The following is a 17,710-nucleotide window of genomic DNA, read 5'->3' as shown; positions in this document are numbered from 1 at the left end:
CATACCTAGAGCGTTGACCATAACTTTCGCACGATAGAAATTTTGTGGCAATTTCTCATCTTTAGGCAACATACTCTTCACAATCATGCACAAACGGTCAAAACATGATTGACTCAAATTATACTCGGACTTCAAATTCATTAGTTGAAGAACTGCAGACAAGATAGTGTGACTCTCACAACCGTTCCAAAGTGGCTCATCAGCATCTCTAAGTAAATCATAAAATCTACTAGCTGCATCGTTTGGTGATTCTTCATCTACGGCAGTTCTTACATCACTAGAACTCATAGCAGAACCCAGTTCTGTTCCTGCGGCATCAAATATCAAATTCGTATATGGATTATCGTGCACCACATTCACCGTGCATCAAAATCGTTTCTAAATTCTTCTCCATGAAACATCCAGTTCTGATAATCACTCACAAAACCCTTCCTGTATAGGTGATGTCTAACGCCATGAGGTTCTACAAATCGATTATTCTTACAAATCTTGCAGGGACACCTAATCTGACCCGTGGGATCTACCGTTCTGACACTTGCCGTTGCAAATTCAATAAAACTGTCAACACCATCCATATATTCATGCGATAACTCATTGTCCACTATCCTACGGTACATCCATTCACGGTTTGCAGTCATTCTGTCGTATGATGTTACGAATAGTATCCTAACCAGTTAAAAGAGAATCATCAGAATGCTATGATGAAGAAAATATCAAATTTATCATGCAATATATGATGTCATACAATCACAAGAATTATGATGCATGCATTGATAACTTAATATTTTCATGTGCAAACTATTCATGACACGATACATTCATTTGAAGCATGCTTTCAGTATACAATTTCACATGGAAGACATAATCAAATTGAAAGTAACTACATGTAAGCATGGATACAATCACATCAAACATTGCAATACATCGAAATAATTCATATCAAACAAATGTCAAACATGTACCTGCAGCAAACACACTTCAATATCCCACTAACTACTACCATGCATAGCATGGACTCCGTACTCCAAAAATAAGAACACTTCCATATTCATACATTAAAATCATGCTCAGCATGATCTCCGAACTCCAACAAAGCAGTCCTAGATATCAACAACTAAGTGAGTGTGTGAACAATAAAGTGTTACATTCAATAAATTAAATAACATGTGATGCGCTTGCATCACTTACTCACCACGGGTATTTACCCGATTTGCATTGTTTTTGTCACTTACTTACCACGGGTGGCGGGGCACAAGCGAGTTCCGTTGAGAAATCTGCAAAAAACACTGTGTTAAAATGAATATTGAAGCTAATTAGGGAAACACAAACACTTATGCAATGCAAAAAACAACTAAACTGTTGATGATGTATCTAATGATGAAATGCGATGAAATAAAGTGTGCAAGTAATGTACTGCAATGAATATTGAAGCTAATTAGGGAAACACAAACACTTATGCAAAGGAAGCAAAAAGACTAAACAAAGAAAAATAGAATAAAGAAAAAATAGGAAATGGATCATAAATTGTTTATCTCTACTCAACAAACGATCTATAGAAGATCATTCTTATACAAGAGGTGACAAAACAAAAATTTCATAAACCAGTACAGAGAAATACTAAACAACCACTTGCCTAACAGATTATAAAAAAGAGAAACACACTAAGAAACCATTTGCAAAATATACAATAAACTAAACCACAACCAATTAAAAATGGGATAATGATATACTCTCTTTAGGATTTCTCTGTTCCCATTTTCTCAATCAAAATCTTTTAAAACTCATATTTTTCTATCATGCCCTTTGTTTCCCCAATCATTAAAAGAAATAAAGGGAAAGGAAAATTAAACTGACTAGAAGGAAAATAATGACAAAAATCTTTTTCTTAACACAAACATGGCACAAGATGTTACATCTTCCCATCCAACAAACATTAGCCCAAACAAATATTCCAAATAATAACACTTGGAAAACAAACTGGTAATTCGGTTAAAACCTCAAAAAGATTATAGAAAATAGGTCAGATAGTCGCTTGCATGTGCTCAAGGAACAACTTCAAGAGATAGTTTTCATACAAGAGGTGTCAGAAGAAGAAATAATCATCATGGACATAACATAAATAAATAAAAAAATATAGAAAAATAGCGGGAGATAATGTAAGAAAGATGTCACATGAAAACCATAAAACAAAATGCAAAAAATAACAGAAATGAAGGAAATCGCTCAGAACAGTTTGCTTATCTCTGCTCAAAGAACAAGCTTTGAAAGTTGTTCTCGTACAAGAGGTGTCAGAAGAAGCATTGAACATCATGGAAAAAATGAAAAAGAAGACATAATCATAAAAAGATAGTTTCGGAGGAAGCAAAAATGCAGATGAGGAATCAGAGGAAGAAGAAGAAGAAGAAGAAGAAGAAGAAAATGCAGATGCAAATGATTACCTGCGCGTCGCCGGGCGGTGGCGGGAGGCTGATAGGGAGCGGCAGCTGGCGAGCGGTGGACGGCTGGCGAGCGGCGGCTGGCGAGCGGTGGACGGGGAGCGGCGGCTGGCGAGCGGCGGCGGCCGGGCGGTGGCGAGAGCCGACGGGCGGCGGGCGGGAGCAAGACAGCGAAACGGGAAAAAGAGAAAGAAGGATGAGATTAGGGATTTACGCGACATTTAGCGACGGAATAATTCCGTCGCTAAGCCGTCGTAAATCAAAATACCAAAAAAGCGACGGAATATATTCTGTCGCTACGCCGTCGTTAATTAGCGACGGATTAGCGACGATAGAGTTCCCTCTCTAAATCCATCGCTAAAATGGTGTTCTTGTAATAAGAATTAGAGACAAAAAATTGCAGTCGCTAATCCGTCGCTAAGTAGCGACAGATTAGCGATAAAAGTTGTTTCCTCGTTAATCCGTCGCGAATTATCGACAGATTGTATCTCTAGCTAATCTGTCGCTAATTAACGACGGAAAAAATCCGTCGCAAATTTCCGTCGCTAATTAACAATTTTCTTGTAGTGTCCCCAGTCGGTGCCATAGTAAATATCTGATAAGATGTGCGGCATTTTGCAATTACACCAAAACGAAAGGGGGGCCTCCAAAAATATTTTTTTTATTAATGAGTGTGGGAAGAGGGCTCAGAAGAGGAAATCCCACAAAGGGCTCGAATTTGAGAGCCTTCCTCTTTCTTCACCGCCTCAATTCTTCCACATCTCGCTTCAAGGGTTTCTTTTTCTTTCTATCATTGTATCCTCCATGTCTCCACCAGTTTCCGATGCTCCTCGCCCTAAAGGACGACACCCATCTTCTCGTTTCCTTCCCAACTGCCTCTTCAGCGCTTGCTTCTCATGAGGTAATGTAGTTTTCTCATGCATCACCACCCTTTGTTTTCCCACTCCTCTTTAGGATGGTTGTTTTTCTTTCAGTTCTTTTTGGTTTCTTGTGCTTTGAATAAGATGGGTGTTTCTTGTTACTACTATTTCTTGTTCTTGTATATTGTATTTGATTGTTTTGGACTCCTGCTTGGAATCCAACTCCCAGTGGGTTTTTGTTCAGTTTTGTGTTTTTTGAAGTAACTAAAGTTTTCTATTTTTTCTCTTGTGGGCTTTGTTTTCCCGGAGCTGAAGATGAGAGAAGAGGGATGGGGCACAGACAGGGTGGGGGGGGGGGGGGGGGGGGGGGGCGCAGGGACGAGGCAGGGGTGGGAACGGGGATTCATATTTTGAGACGGGGCAAGGGTGGAGGTCCAAAGTCTCTTCCGCCACAGGGATGGACCGAGGATGAAGGTTACATTTTAGAGACGGAGCGGGGGTGGAGATCTTGTCCCCCTCCCGCCCCCCCTGTCCACTAACCCCAGCTTGCCTTTCAAAAATATAATAATAATAACTATAGAAGGATTCAAATATGACTTGAGTTTTCCTCCTGAAAATGCTATATTTGTTTAGTCGCAAACTATATTATATTAGGCCTTTCAAAAAAACCTATATTAAATTAGTCACCCTTTAAAAAGCTATTTTTCACCAAAATCAATTATAGATGTCCATTGAATTTGAACATGGGAGAGGTCATTGGTGTACTTAGCATCCTTGATGGTCATGACCTGTTCAGTTGTGGAGAGCGGATTAGGTCAGGGGTAATCCTAATGGTAATACTGTCATTTGTCCATAGGTTACCCATTCATCCATGAGATGAACGGCATCCAATCACCTAGAATTTTGTATCGACTCTTAGCCATCAATTAGAGATGTTCTAGATGTCATTCATCTGGAACATAACTACAAACCACTGGCAAGAGACTTGTAAGAACATCAGGCGGATTAGACTCCAGCTCAAGGGGATCAACATGCATATTTTAATGGAAAACAAGTTTTGGATCATGTGATTATGACTTACATGTTTCAGTGTTTTAAGATGTCAAACAAACGATGCATGATGTATCAAATTTTCGTCACTTATAAAATTCTGTTTTTATGTCAAAAAAAAAAAAACAAGATCCAAAGCATCTTCTGAATCAGGCCACATAAATGCATTCGGCATAATTTCTTTGACAGGCAGGAATGATGCTTTGGATCTTGTTTTTTTGTTTTGACATAAAAACAGAATTTAAAAAGTGATGAAATTTTGATACATTTATGCATCGATGAGTTGACATCTTAAAATACTTGTTTTTCATTAAAATATGCAAGTTGACCCCCCACGCGCACACAAGGATGCAAAGGGATGGGATTCCGATTTCTGTGACAAATAACGTGAGATTTATAAAAAAACTCGCTTATATATCGCAAGAAATTGCCTGAAAATTTAAAACGGCAATTTCTTGGGAGATTTTCAAAACATGAAAAGTATGGCAATATTTATATTTTTAAAAGATATTTATCGTGAAAACCACCAAGATTTTTATTTTTAAATGTATCTTATTTGTATATTCTTATAAAAATTATTTTTTTTATTTTTAATTTATTTTTATTCCTGAGATTTTGCCAAAAAATGTGAGATTTATGAAAAAATTCAAAATCTTTAGAGTTTATTGTCTGTCATGATTTTGCCATTTTTAACTTTTGTCACTATGGTTCCTATTAGTTACATAGGAAAGTTAGATCCAGAACTGAGTTAGAACAACTAAAAATCATAAAACTTTCATACTGGATGCGGTTCGTTTGCATAACACACACACAAAAGTACCTATGGATGACAGTGGACCGGGGGAAAGCAGGGATCTATCTCAACCCATCCCATTTGGGATGGGAACAGAGGACATGAAATGGAAAATGGTGCTGGGATAAACTTACACTTTCTCCCGCCCCATCTCGTCCTCGATCCTTATTAACAAAATGATTAAAATACCCTTTGTTATTTAATAAAAGTACATATAACTCCTATAAATTTTTAATATTAAATTTCTAACCCTAAAGCGTTATAAAACGATTCTTTCTGCTTCTTCAATTCTCTTCTTCTCTTTCTTTTGGTCATTGCGGTCAACCCTTTCAGCCTCCTCTTTAGACTCCCCGTACTACTCTGCGTTACAACTCGACCCTCTCGGTTGTTCAGCCTCTGCTCATCCTTTCAGTGTATGTTTGATGGATTGTCCATAGTTGAACGAAATGAACAAAAAGAACGGAACAAAACATTTGTTATGTTCCTTCTATAACAATTATTCCAAGTTCAACGTTTGTTTGGATCAAATGTTATGTTCTAAATGTCTGTTGTTTGACGATAATGTGCAGACAACTTGGATAGACGGCATATCTCACCTTCCCCACCACACCGGCAGCAGATCTCGCCTTCGACCTTTCGGCAACATCAAAAACCCTAATCGGGAATCCGTTCTCCGAAGGATAATTAAAGAACCTTCGAGAAGAGCCACAGTTGATCTTCAGGATGTACCCCTGCTTGTCGGAAAGAGCCATGGCAGCAGGGGCGTGCCCTTGCCTACCGGGAAGACCCATGACAGCAGGGACGTACCCTTGCATGCCGGGAAGACCCACGGTAGCAGGGGCATGCCCCTGCCTGCCGGAAAGCAAATGGTAGCAAGGGCAACTGCCCCTGCCGAAGCCGTGAACAGGCGGCAGAGAGAGAGCGGGAGGGCACGGCAGAGGGGCCGTCGGCTTCCTGTCGGCCCTCCGACAGCAGAGGAAAAACAAAGGAGGGGGGAAAAGAAGACAATGGGAGAAAGAGAAGGGGGAGGCGCGGCAGGGGGGCCACTGGCCTCCTGCCAGCCTTCCGGCGAACACAGAGAGCGAGGGGGAGGCGCGGCAGGGGTCGGCGGCCTCCTGTCGGCCTTCCGGCAAACAGAAGAAGGGAAAATACCTGGAAGAGGGGGCATCGACGTCGATGTTGGGTTCCCCCGTGGATTCGCCGGCGACGGGAAGGGAAGTGGGTACCTGCGAGGTCACCGGTGACGGAGATCGGAATAAGGAGGCAGCAACATCAGGGCTTGCTGGAAACCACAATGAGAGAGAGAGACGTCATGAGGAGGCGCGAGCGAGATGGTTTAGCACACCCGTCGAGAAATTTTTGTTCTATTGGTTCCTGTAATTTTTGTAACAGGGAGAGGGTGGAACAAAAATAACATAGAAATAAGAACGCGATGGATGTGCGAAATGTCGTCTTCCGCATCCAACGTTTGTTGAAAATCGCCGTTTTAACGTAATTTCGTCTGAATCACACTGAGAACGGCTCAACAAACGTACCCTCAAGGAACCTAACGATAATAGACTAGGACTGTAAATTTGAGACATGATGAGAGTGAAAGTAAAAAATCCTCCGTTCATGGGATGGACCTGGGATGAAGGTCACTCTTTTGAGAAGGGGCAAGATGGTGACCTTGTCTCGCGCACCCACCACAGTCCATTACCATCCCTAACACTAGACCACTGCTGAATGTTCAGATCCATCCAAATCATTTATGTTAAATAACCAAAAAAAAATGGATGTATGTTACGTTTTTCATGCACCCAATCAGGATCAATGATGTCACATGACAAGAAGGCATCGCTTGGCGACGGGGGCCGAAGCTGGCCAGTGCGGAAGTGGATCCCACAAGCACTAATCTGAACCGTCAGTTTTGAAAATCAACGGTTCAGAGGTGAGCAAGCAGGTTTGGCACTGTCGAACACACACGCGCGCACACACACACACACAATTCATTCCCTTCAATTGTGCCGTGGACCGTTGGTCGACAAAGAGAGAATAGAAAAATGCATGCGAAGAAGGCAAAAAGAAGCAAACGATACAGAAAGGCACAGGGTAAGCCACGTCTAAGACCCCAAAATTGGGGCCCTACCAATCTATCAACATCTAGCTGGACCTTCACCACCTGCTTCTAAAAGTTGAACCCCTTTCTTTCTCCTCCTCCACCTTCTCTTCTTTCCTGTCTGCCCCATCAAACCCCACCAAATTTCTCCAAACAGGGTACCAAGTAAATCCTCCCAAAAAGGGTATGTAGATCTTTTCCTTTCCTGTTTGTTTCTTTTGCTGGTCATATTCTTAATTTTAGGCCATCGTTTATACAACTAGTACCATTTACCAGTATATGGTTGCTGGTGCTTTCACCTTATTTGAAATTGGCAGCAATTTTGAGCATCCTAGACATGATTGATTTGCAAAATATGACTCTTTGGGAGACTTGCAAGTTGCAAATCAACAGGATTGGCATCAGTTTTTCTCTCAAATTTATAATAAACCATGTCCAAAAGTCTTTCAATTTGTGGGTACTCTGTCATGAGGAATTTCTGCTGTTCTTGATTGCTTCAGAAGTTTGATTTCTTGCTGAAATCATGAGGATTTTGAATCGGATCTGTTAGTTATGAAGGATTCCAATTATGGATTTCTGTGATGCCCAAAGGTTCCCTTGAAATTTATTGAGGAATATGTTTTACCATTTTACTCTTGGGGCAATTCATATCTATGAAGCTGTTTTTTTGGACGAAGTTCCCTGCTGGAAAAAAAGAGGAAATCATCAAAATGAAATTTATTATTATTATTATTATTATTATTTAAGTTCTCACTGAGATGAGTAATCTCAGGGTGTGGTCACGGACACCCAAGCTTGCTTTTATAGAGCCCACCAGTGAAAGGCACTCGCACACCCGGTGAAGGTCGAACATGGCACAAAGGAGTCTGCACCTTTTCTCCCCATGCCCTCTATTGATTTAGCAATAACCTCATCTCAATTAATCTGGCTAACAAAATCAATCATCAATCATGCCAATCTCAGTTTTGTTTGTTGTACATGATAGTAACCATTAGTCGAATCCATCAGAAAAGCAAGCTCAAATTTTGGGGGGCATTGACAACGTTTTAAAACCCTTCCTTCTTAGAGCCAATGAGTTTGGCGTAGTGGGATTGGGGGCTAGACCCTGGTTCAAATCCTATGAGCGTCACATCTTGCGTAAGCCGAAGTTTGGAGACTGCGACCATAAGTATGGCAGGCTGAGCCAGCGTGCGGTTAGGTCTCTACACCTTTGGCGGTTTCAAAAACGATTGCTGAACAACGAAAACAGGCTGGCAAAAAGATGCTGAAATCATTCACTGCCACCTGGAAAAAAGTTATGTACATTTCTAAAAATCACCTAATCCTTTTTAATTAATTCCCTAATGTCCTTCGTTTGTGTGCACATGACACGGTTGTTGGAGTAACCGTATATCCTATTAGGGTACGGTGTGTGTCTATATGTCGCTAAAAACCCAGAATTTCCTGGATTTTCAGAGTTACGATTCTTTCCAGATCCAAACTCCAAAGTCGCTAGATTTTCTAAACTTTCCACTGGAAGGAAAAGCAAAGACCGGAAGTTTCGTACCTTTGGCAACATCCAAACAGTATCGTAAACGTTTTCATTGAGGGTATTTTCGTCAACTAAGAAAGGATCCAACCTCCCCAATATTCGCCGTTTTCAACGTCACACACCTAACCCCCAGAGCCGATAGCACGTCACACGCAATACCCTGAAATGACCAAACTAGCCCTGCAAGAAATTCGAAATTCACAAGCAACTTGAAATTCTGTCCCTTTCGGATCATACTACATTAGAGATTTTGTCATTGGCTGAAACGGCTGAAATTTCTCCCTCCGCCTTGTTTAGTTTGCAGGGGCTCAAACGTCGATGCGTTGAAGAGACAGGTGGATCGCCGGAGTCTGACCGGAAGACTCGCCGGAAAAACCACACGCCTTCCGAGAGATTCCATGGCGGCTGCGAGTCACCCTCCGTCCGAGCAGGACTCCGTTGGATACGCCGACTCGGTGGGCTCGTCCCCACGCTCCACCATCGTTAGCCGCGGGAGCGACGCCGAGGGCAACCAGAGATGGACGGACGAGGGGCAGCCACGCGTCCGGTTCATGTGCTCCTTCGGCGGGCGGATCCTCCCCCGCCCCACCGACAACCAGCTCCGGTACGTCGGCGGCGAGACGCGGATCGTCGCGGTCGGCCGGAACACGGGCTTCGGCGGCCTGATGGCGAAGCTCTCGAAGATCGCCGGCGACGACGTTGCCGTGAAGTACCAGCTCCCGAACGAGGACCTCGACGCCCTCATCTCCGTCACCACGGACGAGGACGTGGAGAACATGATGGAGGAGTACGACCGCCTCTCCGTCTCCGGCGGCCGCGCGGCGAGGCTCCGCCTCTTCCTGTTCCCGGCCTCGTCGGCCGCCCGATCGGACGGCCTCGGGGAGTTCCTCGACGGATCCAAGCGCGGGGATTGGTTCCTCGACGCCCTGAACGGCGGCGGGTCCGCTAGGGGAGCTCCGGCACCGGACCTCGAGCGACGCCGATCGGAGGCCTCATCCGTCGTCTCGGAGGTGCCGGACTTCCTCTTCGGCTTCGATCAGCCGGAAAGCCTCGACCGCGATGACGGAAGCCAGAGGCCGCCCGTCGCTCCGAAGGCCAAGCACCGGCAGATCGCCGGCGATCAAGCGTCGGTTTCCGAACCTGGATCCCCGGCTCTTCCGGCGACGCCGCTGCACATCTCTTCCTCTTCCTCCGCGATCTCCGTCCCGCCGATCCCGGATCTCCCGCCGCTCAAGATCAAGCCGGAGGGCGAGCACCAGGTCGTCCTTCCGGCGAGGGCGCCAGAGCCGCCGAACCCAACGGTCGAGGGTTTCCCGAACACAACAACGTTTGCCCGCCAGGAACAGGTATGGCCGTTCCTCCCAGAATTTCAATATTCGGCTGGAGCACCGCCGGTGCCGTTGTATTACATCCCGGCCGGAGCCGTTCCGCTTTCCTACGCTCAGCCGGTGATGCCGAGAAGCGCGATTCCCCCAGAGAGCCTCCCTCTTCCAACGATCCTCCGGCCTAGGGTTTCTCCGGGGCAGGTGTACCGAACGATGGCGCCGGAGACGAGGACGGCAGGCGACGCCTTCGATTATCCGGCCGGTGTGATCCCGGAGGGCGCGGTTCCACAGCCGGTATACTATGCGCACAGGGTTCCTGGCTCGTTCCCGGCGTATCCGTCAGGAATTCAGACCGTCGCCGATGCGCAGCTCGGCAGCAATGCGGTGGACATGATCGGTAGGGTTTCGCAGTCACAGCAGAAGTAACGTTTCCCGGCGTGTCGTCAGTTCCCGGCGGGAGACCTCACCGTATTTGCAGTAGCGACGTGCGCACCTACCGCTTTCGGGGTGATCGTACCAAATTTTTAGAAACGGTGAGGGGAGGGGTTTGCTTTGGTGAGACGATCTTATCGTTTGACTTTGCTTAAACAATGTAAACTTGTGACCTCCATGGTCGCTGACGTCTTAAGGCGGTTTCGTTATTTGATTATTGTGTATTGGGTTGAAGCTTGCTGTTTCTTGTACGTGTGAATGCAAATGGGTTGGATCTAGGATGGAGGTTTTGCAATTTTTTTATGATCCGGATCCGAATCGCACACGTATTTAGCTGTTTCGGATACAACGCGTTTTCCTCGTATGTGTGTGTGTGTGTGACGGCATGAGTTCGGGGCAGGGCCAAAGCATCGCACGTGAGAATGGATGCATTACTTCACAAGGTTAATCTGAATATGAATCTAAACCGACTCCCAATTTGAAGGACCTATTTATATATCAATCATATCCGACTAGTTGATCGGATCTTGATTCAATATTACTTTCTTCCTTCAGACTCCAATATGAATCAAAATCCGATTAAGCAAGGTCCAATTAGTTCTGAACCAAATCCGACCCATTTACATCCTTACCTTTGGCTTAAGACGGTAGCTCAAACATTGATGTGGATTGAAGGTGTCCAAACTCCAAAAGTATCATAACACTGGCAGTTCAAAATATTTCAACTATCAAAAACTATGAGTGAGCTGTATTATATTACCAATTGGTAGTGTCAATGGGTCGGGTTTGACCCATACCAAACCATAGGGTCAGGGTTTGGTGATAAATAAGAAGAACCGTAACAATTCTGGTATGGATTGTGAAATTTCATACCAGACTTGGGATTGACCCGAGTTTTAACTAAGATCCACAAATTTTCAATGTAAAAAAATAAAAATATTGTGAAGATGGCTGGACTTTTTTTGGAAGAGCGAGTGATCAAAACTATTGTGAAGCATTGCACTGAGATGAATCAGAATTATTTACCAAGTCTTCTAGAACCGACTAGCAGTTGTGGTTAGTGTTAGTAGTGGTGTTGGTGCTATGCATCAATGAACCAATCAAGGATGTGTTGTATTTTATACTAAAGAATTTTCAATAACTCGGCCAGTTTAAAAATAGCTTCTGAACGTCTGCTAGTGTCTTAGTTCATTTAGTTTTTCAACCATCTATAGCAAATGCATGAAATATCTAACCCTCAAATTGTTCAAAACACGTGAAAATTATTGATATTTCTTCACAAAGTGGCTTTACTATAACTACTACACTCTCGTAACAACCACAACCATAAGCAACAGTATCCCCAAAGGGGTCTCACTGGGATGGGGCCTAGGCCACTAGACTAGCGGTCTAGATTCAAATCCTATGGGTGTCAGCCCCCTTACATTATGGTAAAGCAAGGTGAATCTTTGGGGGTGAAAAATGCACCACGGTTTTACACCATCGGAGCAGGTGTTGAAAATGTAAACCTATTTTGGGTTGTGAGTTAAAGTCAAAGTGTTAAGTTTGACATGTAATTAGGAGTTGTGAGTAGTTTTGCCAATGTGGTGTATGTAGAGATTTCATAAAAAAAAGTTGGTGTTTGTATAATATAATATGGGCAACATAGGCATGAAAAAAATATTAAAGTGAGTTTATTATACAGGTTACTCATGCACATTCTGAATAACTCTAAGGTCATGTAATGGATGTACTGAGTCATGTAGTGAGATAACTATTGAGATGAGATGACATATGAAGAACGCAGACAAAAGTTATATGAGTCATGAGTTAAGGAATGCAAGCAGTGGTGATAGTGCATGTCATTAGTAATCATTAAGATGAAAATCCGTATTTAAAGATGAGAATTATGAAATAGAGGCCGAAAGCTGTTATTTATGCATGAGAGGTGTATAGAAAGGGCACTCAATTCTATATATACTTATAGGATACGTATTTTGATTACGAGTGAAGATTATTATTCACTAAATTGATGTTTGTAAGAGTTTCTCTCTCTTGAGCCATGTGAGATTGAGAACCCCCCTCTATTACTTTTTTTTTCATCCGGTATGGTCCAACAAGGTCAGGTCTCTAACCATAAGAGCATTTCTCTGTTCGTTATGAAAAAAACCTATAGTCATATTGTCTTTTCTTGCTTGAAAAAAGAATCATATTTATTCACGAAACTAATGCCCAAACGGATACATAAGCAGGGTTGGAAGAATTAAGTCATAAGCAATCTCATATGCAGATCTAATGATATTTTATGATTCTTTGGAAGGCATAAAATGATTAGGTGAAAAGTAATAAATTTTCACCTCTATACATGACTGTACATCTTTGGTTGATCAGGATCACTTTGATTTGATTTGATTTGCAGATGCAAGGATGATTTATTTTTTTTAAAGGCAAGCTCGGATTAGCCCGACCCCCACGAGTTACTATTCAACGTAGCGCTGGGGTTTGAACCTGCAACGTCCCACCACAAGAGACGTGCACTGACAGCCCCTGCAAACCCCTCATAGTGTGGGATGATTTGATTAGGTGAAAAAGTATTTTTTCCATGTTTACAACATGGTTTCAGTGTTTGGTTATAATATCTTAAGGAGACGCAGTAAACAAAGAGCGATGTACATGCTCTTTTTAGCGACGATGGCCATTTTAATTGCCAGAATCCAACTTCTCCTGCAAGATTTTGTGGTGATTCAAAAATCAATGGCTGTAAAGATATTGAAATTTCAAAATAAAAAAACCAATTTTTTGTTGAGAAAACATGATCTAAAAGTCGATATCCTGTCAAATCTGTTTTTTAAAAGAGATTCCTATTAAATGGACCACGCTGAATTCTTCTACAGAGTTAGATTTAATGAAAACGACCGACAACAAAGAAATCTCAGATTTGGTATGACATTGGGGTATGAAAATAGTGATGAGTGGACTCCTTGCAAAAAAATTGGCCTTGGATGCATATCTCTATCTCTACATATGCACCAGTCAACATTTTACAAGACTCTCTTAGGTCTCTGTCATCAGGGGTGGATCATGTGCAACAGCAGAAGTATGCTGATGTGAGTACACTCTGTCAGATGTGGGGGCCCATCAGTGAGATTGAGGGCAGCTGGGTGCAGCGGCACACTTTTGGTGTACATTGTGATTGCACCTGATCCTTACATTATGTCATCATGTCCTCTCGCCTAAAAAACAAATGAAGATACATTTCATTATTTGAAGCACGGATGATGATACTTTAAATCAGTTTCACTCATCCCCAAAGTCATCCTTATCTTCGTACCCTCCTTGGGATTTCATTGATGTAAGTTGGTTTGATCAAATCAGACTCCATAGATATCTACAGTTAAATAGTTGAAATCCCACTTGTATAGGATTTATTGGGATTCAAAAATCAACAATGGACAAAACATATTCTTTTGACAGGAATGATGCTTTGGATCTTGTTTTTTTTTTCTGGACATAAACACAGAATTTTATAAGTGATGAAAATTTGATACATTATGCATCGTTTGTTTGACATCTTTAAATGCTTAAACATGTAAGGCATCATCACATGTTCCTAAACTTGTTTTCCATTAAAATATGCATGTTTAAACCCCTCGAGCTGGAGTCTATTCTGCCTCATGTTTCAACAAGACTCTACCAGTGGTTTGTAGTTATGTTCCAGATGAATTACATCTAGAACATCTCTAATTGATGGCTAAGTTTCGATACAAAATTTTAGGTGGTTGGATGTCGTTCATCTCATGGATGAATGGTAACCTATGGACCAATGACAGTATTACTATTAGGGTTACCCCTGACCTAATCCGCTCTCCACAACTGAACATGTCATGACCATCAAGGACGCTAAGTACACCAATGACTTCCCATGTTCAAATTCAATAGACATCTATAATTGCTCTGGGTGAAAAATAGCTCTTTAAAGGGTGACTAATTTAATATAGTTTTTTTTTAAAGGCCAAATTTAATATAGTTTGTAACTAAACAAATATAGCATTTTCAGGCGAAGCAGGTTATATGTTACCCCCCGAACAGGGCATCTCATGCTCGGGGGTCCCAAAAAGCACCACGTATTTAAGCATGTTCGTTTCGTATCACCATGTTTGTCATCATTAATTAGCATTGGGGTTTTATGCGATTGCAAAGACTTAAGTACCCTCTCCTCCATTGGTGCCAAAAAAAATGACTATTCTAGAAAATGAGTGGTTGTAAAGACTTAAGTACCCCGAAGATGATTATTTAAGACCCAGTCTCTGCACAGCAGGATTATCCGAGAAAGAAATCTCCCCTGGAGGCCATGAACATCAACCCTCTCACTCAATCTCTCCCTTTTCTTTCTACTTCTGTGCACATCCAGCAGAAGATCCTACATTGCTCCATTAAGCACCAACTGACCTGCACATTGACTGTTGTGGAGACTGATTCAGAGTTTTTACCCTTACAAGAAGAGGGTTTGGGGGCTCCTCCCAGCGTGGGTAGCATCATTCAACTAAATGAGTTGTGGATCTTGATTCAGAGTTTTTACCCTTACAGGAGAGGAGTCTGGGGGCTCCTCCCACCGTGGGTAGCATCACTCAACTAAATGAGTTGTGGATCCTGATTTAGAGCTTTTGCTCTTACAGAAGGGGGGTCTGGGGGCTCCCCCACGGTGTGGGTCCCGCTACGCGGTCAGTGGGCAGGGGTCTAAAGGGGGCCGCCCCTGGTGGAGGGCTCGATTGTTTCTTGCTAAAGGTTTTCGTAACACCCTTCACCACAATTTTTCTATTTTTTTTTTTTTGGTTTGAAGATGGTGACTTCTGAAAGTTACCGTTCAATTTTAGAAAATGAAACTATTACAGAGATCATATTTCAAATCTGTAAAAAGTGGTGTCTTTCTTATTGAATCTAGTTTATTTCTGACAATTTTCAGCAATTTTAATGGTCATTTCATTCCCCATTTTGATTAAAAACCAGACCCTTATTATTTTGCATTATTTGAGTTGCACAGGTTTTTAGTTCAATTTGCAAGAGTCATATCTCTCCAACGAAAGATCATTTTCCAAATCTGTAAAAAGGGTTTTATTCTTTTATTTGTCTAGTTTATATCTGGAATTTTTTATAACTTTTTATACCTATTTGATAATTTAAATTTATTAAAATTCAGAATTGGTTATAGATTAATCTTATTTAACCATGATTAAAGAAAACAATTCTGTTTTTTTACATATTTGAAATATCAAATAAATATATAAAGTTATAAAATTTTCCAGATATAAACTAGACAAATAAAGAAAGAAAAACCTTTTTACAGATTTGAAAAATGATCTCCCGTTATGGAGATATGACTCTTGCAAAATGAATTAAAAACCTGAGTAACTCAAACGATATAGAGTGTGACAGGGTCTTGGTTTTCGACCAAAAACAGATACAAAATTACCATAAAAATTGCTAAAAATTATCAGAAATAAACTAGACTCAATAACGAAGATGCTTTTTTTTACGGATCGGAAATCCGACCTCCGGTTAGAGAGATACGCCCCAAACAAGTTGGTCTTGATTCAAATAGCAATTTACGTGTGACAGCTTACTGGCGATTCGTAGTGTATTTCATGAGTCATTATAGAGATTTATGGTGTTGTTCAGTAAATTATAATGTGTAAATCGCTATTGTGACTTACAGTGTTTTCAGAAAATCGTTGTGGGATTTATGGCGTAAATCACTACCTAAATTAGGACCAACTTGTTGTGGGCATATCTCTCTAACCGAAGATCAAATTTTAAATCTGTAAAAAATGGTGTCTTTCTTATTGAGTCTAGTTTTTTTTTTTACAATTTTCAGCAATTTTTATGATCATTTTATTCCACATTTAGATTAAAAACCAGACCCCTATTATTTTGCATTATTTGAGTTGCACAGGTTTTTAGTTCATTATGCGAGAGTCATATCTACTCAATGAGAGATCATTTTCCAAATATGTAAAAAGGGTTTTCTTTCTTTATATGTCTAGTTTATATCTGGAAATTTTTATAACTTTTTATACATATTTGATATTTTAAACTTGTTAAAATTCAGGACTGGTTACAAATTAATCTTATTTAACCATGATTAAACAAAACAGTTGCAGTTTTTTACATATTTGAAATATCAAATAAATATACAAAGTTATAAAAATTTATAGATATAAACTAGACAAATGATTTGAAAAATAATCTCCTGTTATACAGATATAACTCTTGCAAAATGAACTAAAAACCTGAATAACTCAAATGATTTAGAGTGTGACAGTGTATTGGTTTTTGACCAAAAACAAATATGAAATTATTATAAAAATTGCTAAAAATTGGCATAAATAAACTAGACTCAATAACAAAGATGCTGTTTTTACGTATTGGAAATCCGATTTCCGGTTAGGGAGATACGCCCCCAACAAGTTGCTCTTGATTCAAATAGCGATTTACGCGTAACGGCTTACTGAATAACATTTATAGTGTATTTCATGAGTTACTATAGAGATTTGTGGTGTTGTTCAGTAAATCATTATGTATAAATTGCATTTGTGACTTACAGTATTTTCAGAAAATCGTTGTGCGATTTACGGCGTAAATCGCTACCTGAATTAGGACCAACTTGTCGGGAGCATATCTCCCTAATCGAAGATCGGATTTAAAATCTGTAAAAAGTGGTATCTTTTTTATTGAGTCTAGTTTATTTCTGACAATTTTGAGTAATTTTTATGGTCATTTTATTCTCCATTTTGATTAAAAACTAGACCCCTATTATTTTGCATTATTTGAGTTGCATAAGTTTTTTATTCATTTTGCGAGAGTCCTATCTCCTCAATGAGAGATTATTTTCCAAATCTGTAAATAGGGTTTTCTTTATTTATGTGTCTAGTTTATATTTAAAAAATTTTATAACTTCTTATACATATTTGATATTTTAAATTTGTTAAAATTCATGACTGGTTACAAATTAATCTTATTTAACCATGATTAAATAAAATAGTTCCGGTTTTTTACATATTTGAAATATCAAATAAATATATAAAGTTTTAAAAATTTTCAGATATAAACTAGACAAATAAAGAAAGAAAACCCTTTTGACAGATTTGAAAAATGATCTTCTGTTATGGAGATATGACTCTTGCAAAATGAACTAAAAACCTGAGTAACT

At 40.7% G+C, this 17,710-nt stretch overlaps 1 protein-coding gene and 2 non-coding genes across 3 annotated transcripts; 1 reads left to right on the top strand and 2 right to left on the bottom strand.

The window, feature by feature from the left end:
• Positions 1–2,019: 2,019 nt before the first annotated feature.
• Positions 2,020–2,110, bottom strand: LOC149844501 (small nucleolar RNA snoR1). Its single transcript, XR_016430663.1, has one exon. It is a non-coding gene; the product is annotated as a small nucleolar RNA snoR1 (small nucleolar RNA).
• A 110-nt stretch (positions 2,111–2,220) lies between these two features.
• On the bottom strand, positions 2,221–2,315 carry LOC149844500 (small nucleolar RNA snoR1). Its single transcript, XR_016430664.1, has one exon. It is a non-coding gene; the product is annotated as a small nucleolar RNA snoR1 (small nucleolar RNA).
• Positions 2,316–8,817: 6,502 nt separating this feature from the next.
• LOC149844499 (uncharacterized) lies at positions 8,818–10,802 on the top strand. Its single transcript, XM_089994589.1, has one exon. The coding sequence runs from the start codon at positions 9,166–9,168 to the stop codon at positions 10,516–10,518; it is 1,353 nt and encodes a 450-aa protein (XP_089850715.1). The 5' UTR covers positions 8,818–9,165; the 3' UTR covers positions 10,519–10,802.
• The last annotated feature ends 6,908 nt before the right edge of the window (positions 10,803–17,710 follow it).

Source organism: Nuphar pumila, chromosome 2, assembly GCF_984573655.1.
Source record: "Nuphar pumila chromosome 2, dmNupPumi1.hap1.1, whole genome shotgun sequence".
NCBI lineage: Eukaryota > Viridiplantae > Streptophyta > Magnoliopsida > Nymphaeales > Nymphaeaceae > Nuphar > Nuphar pumila.
This window is presented reverse-complemented; position numbering and strand designations above follow the sequence as displayed.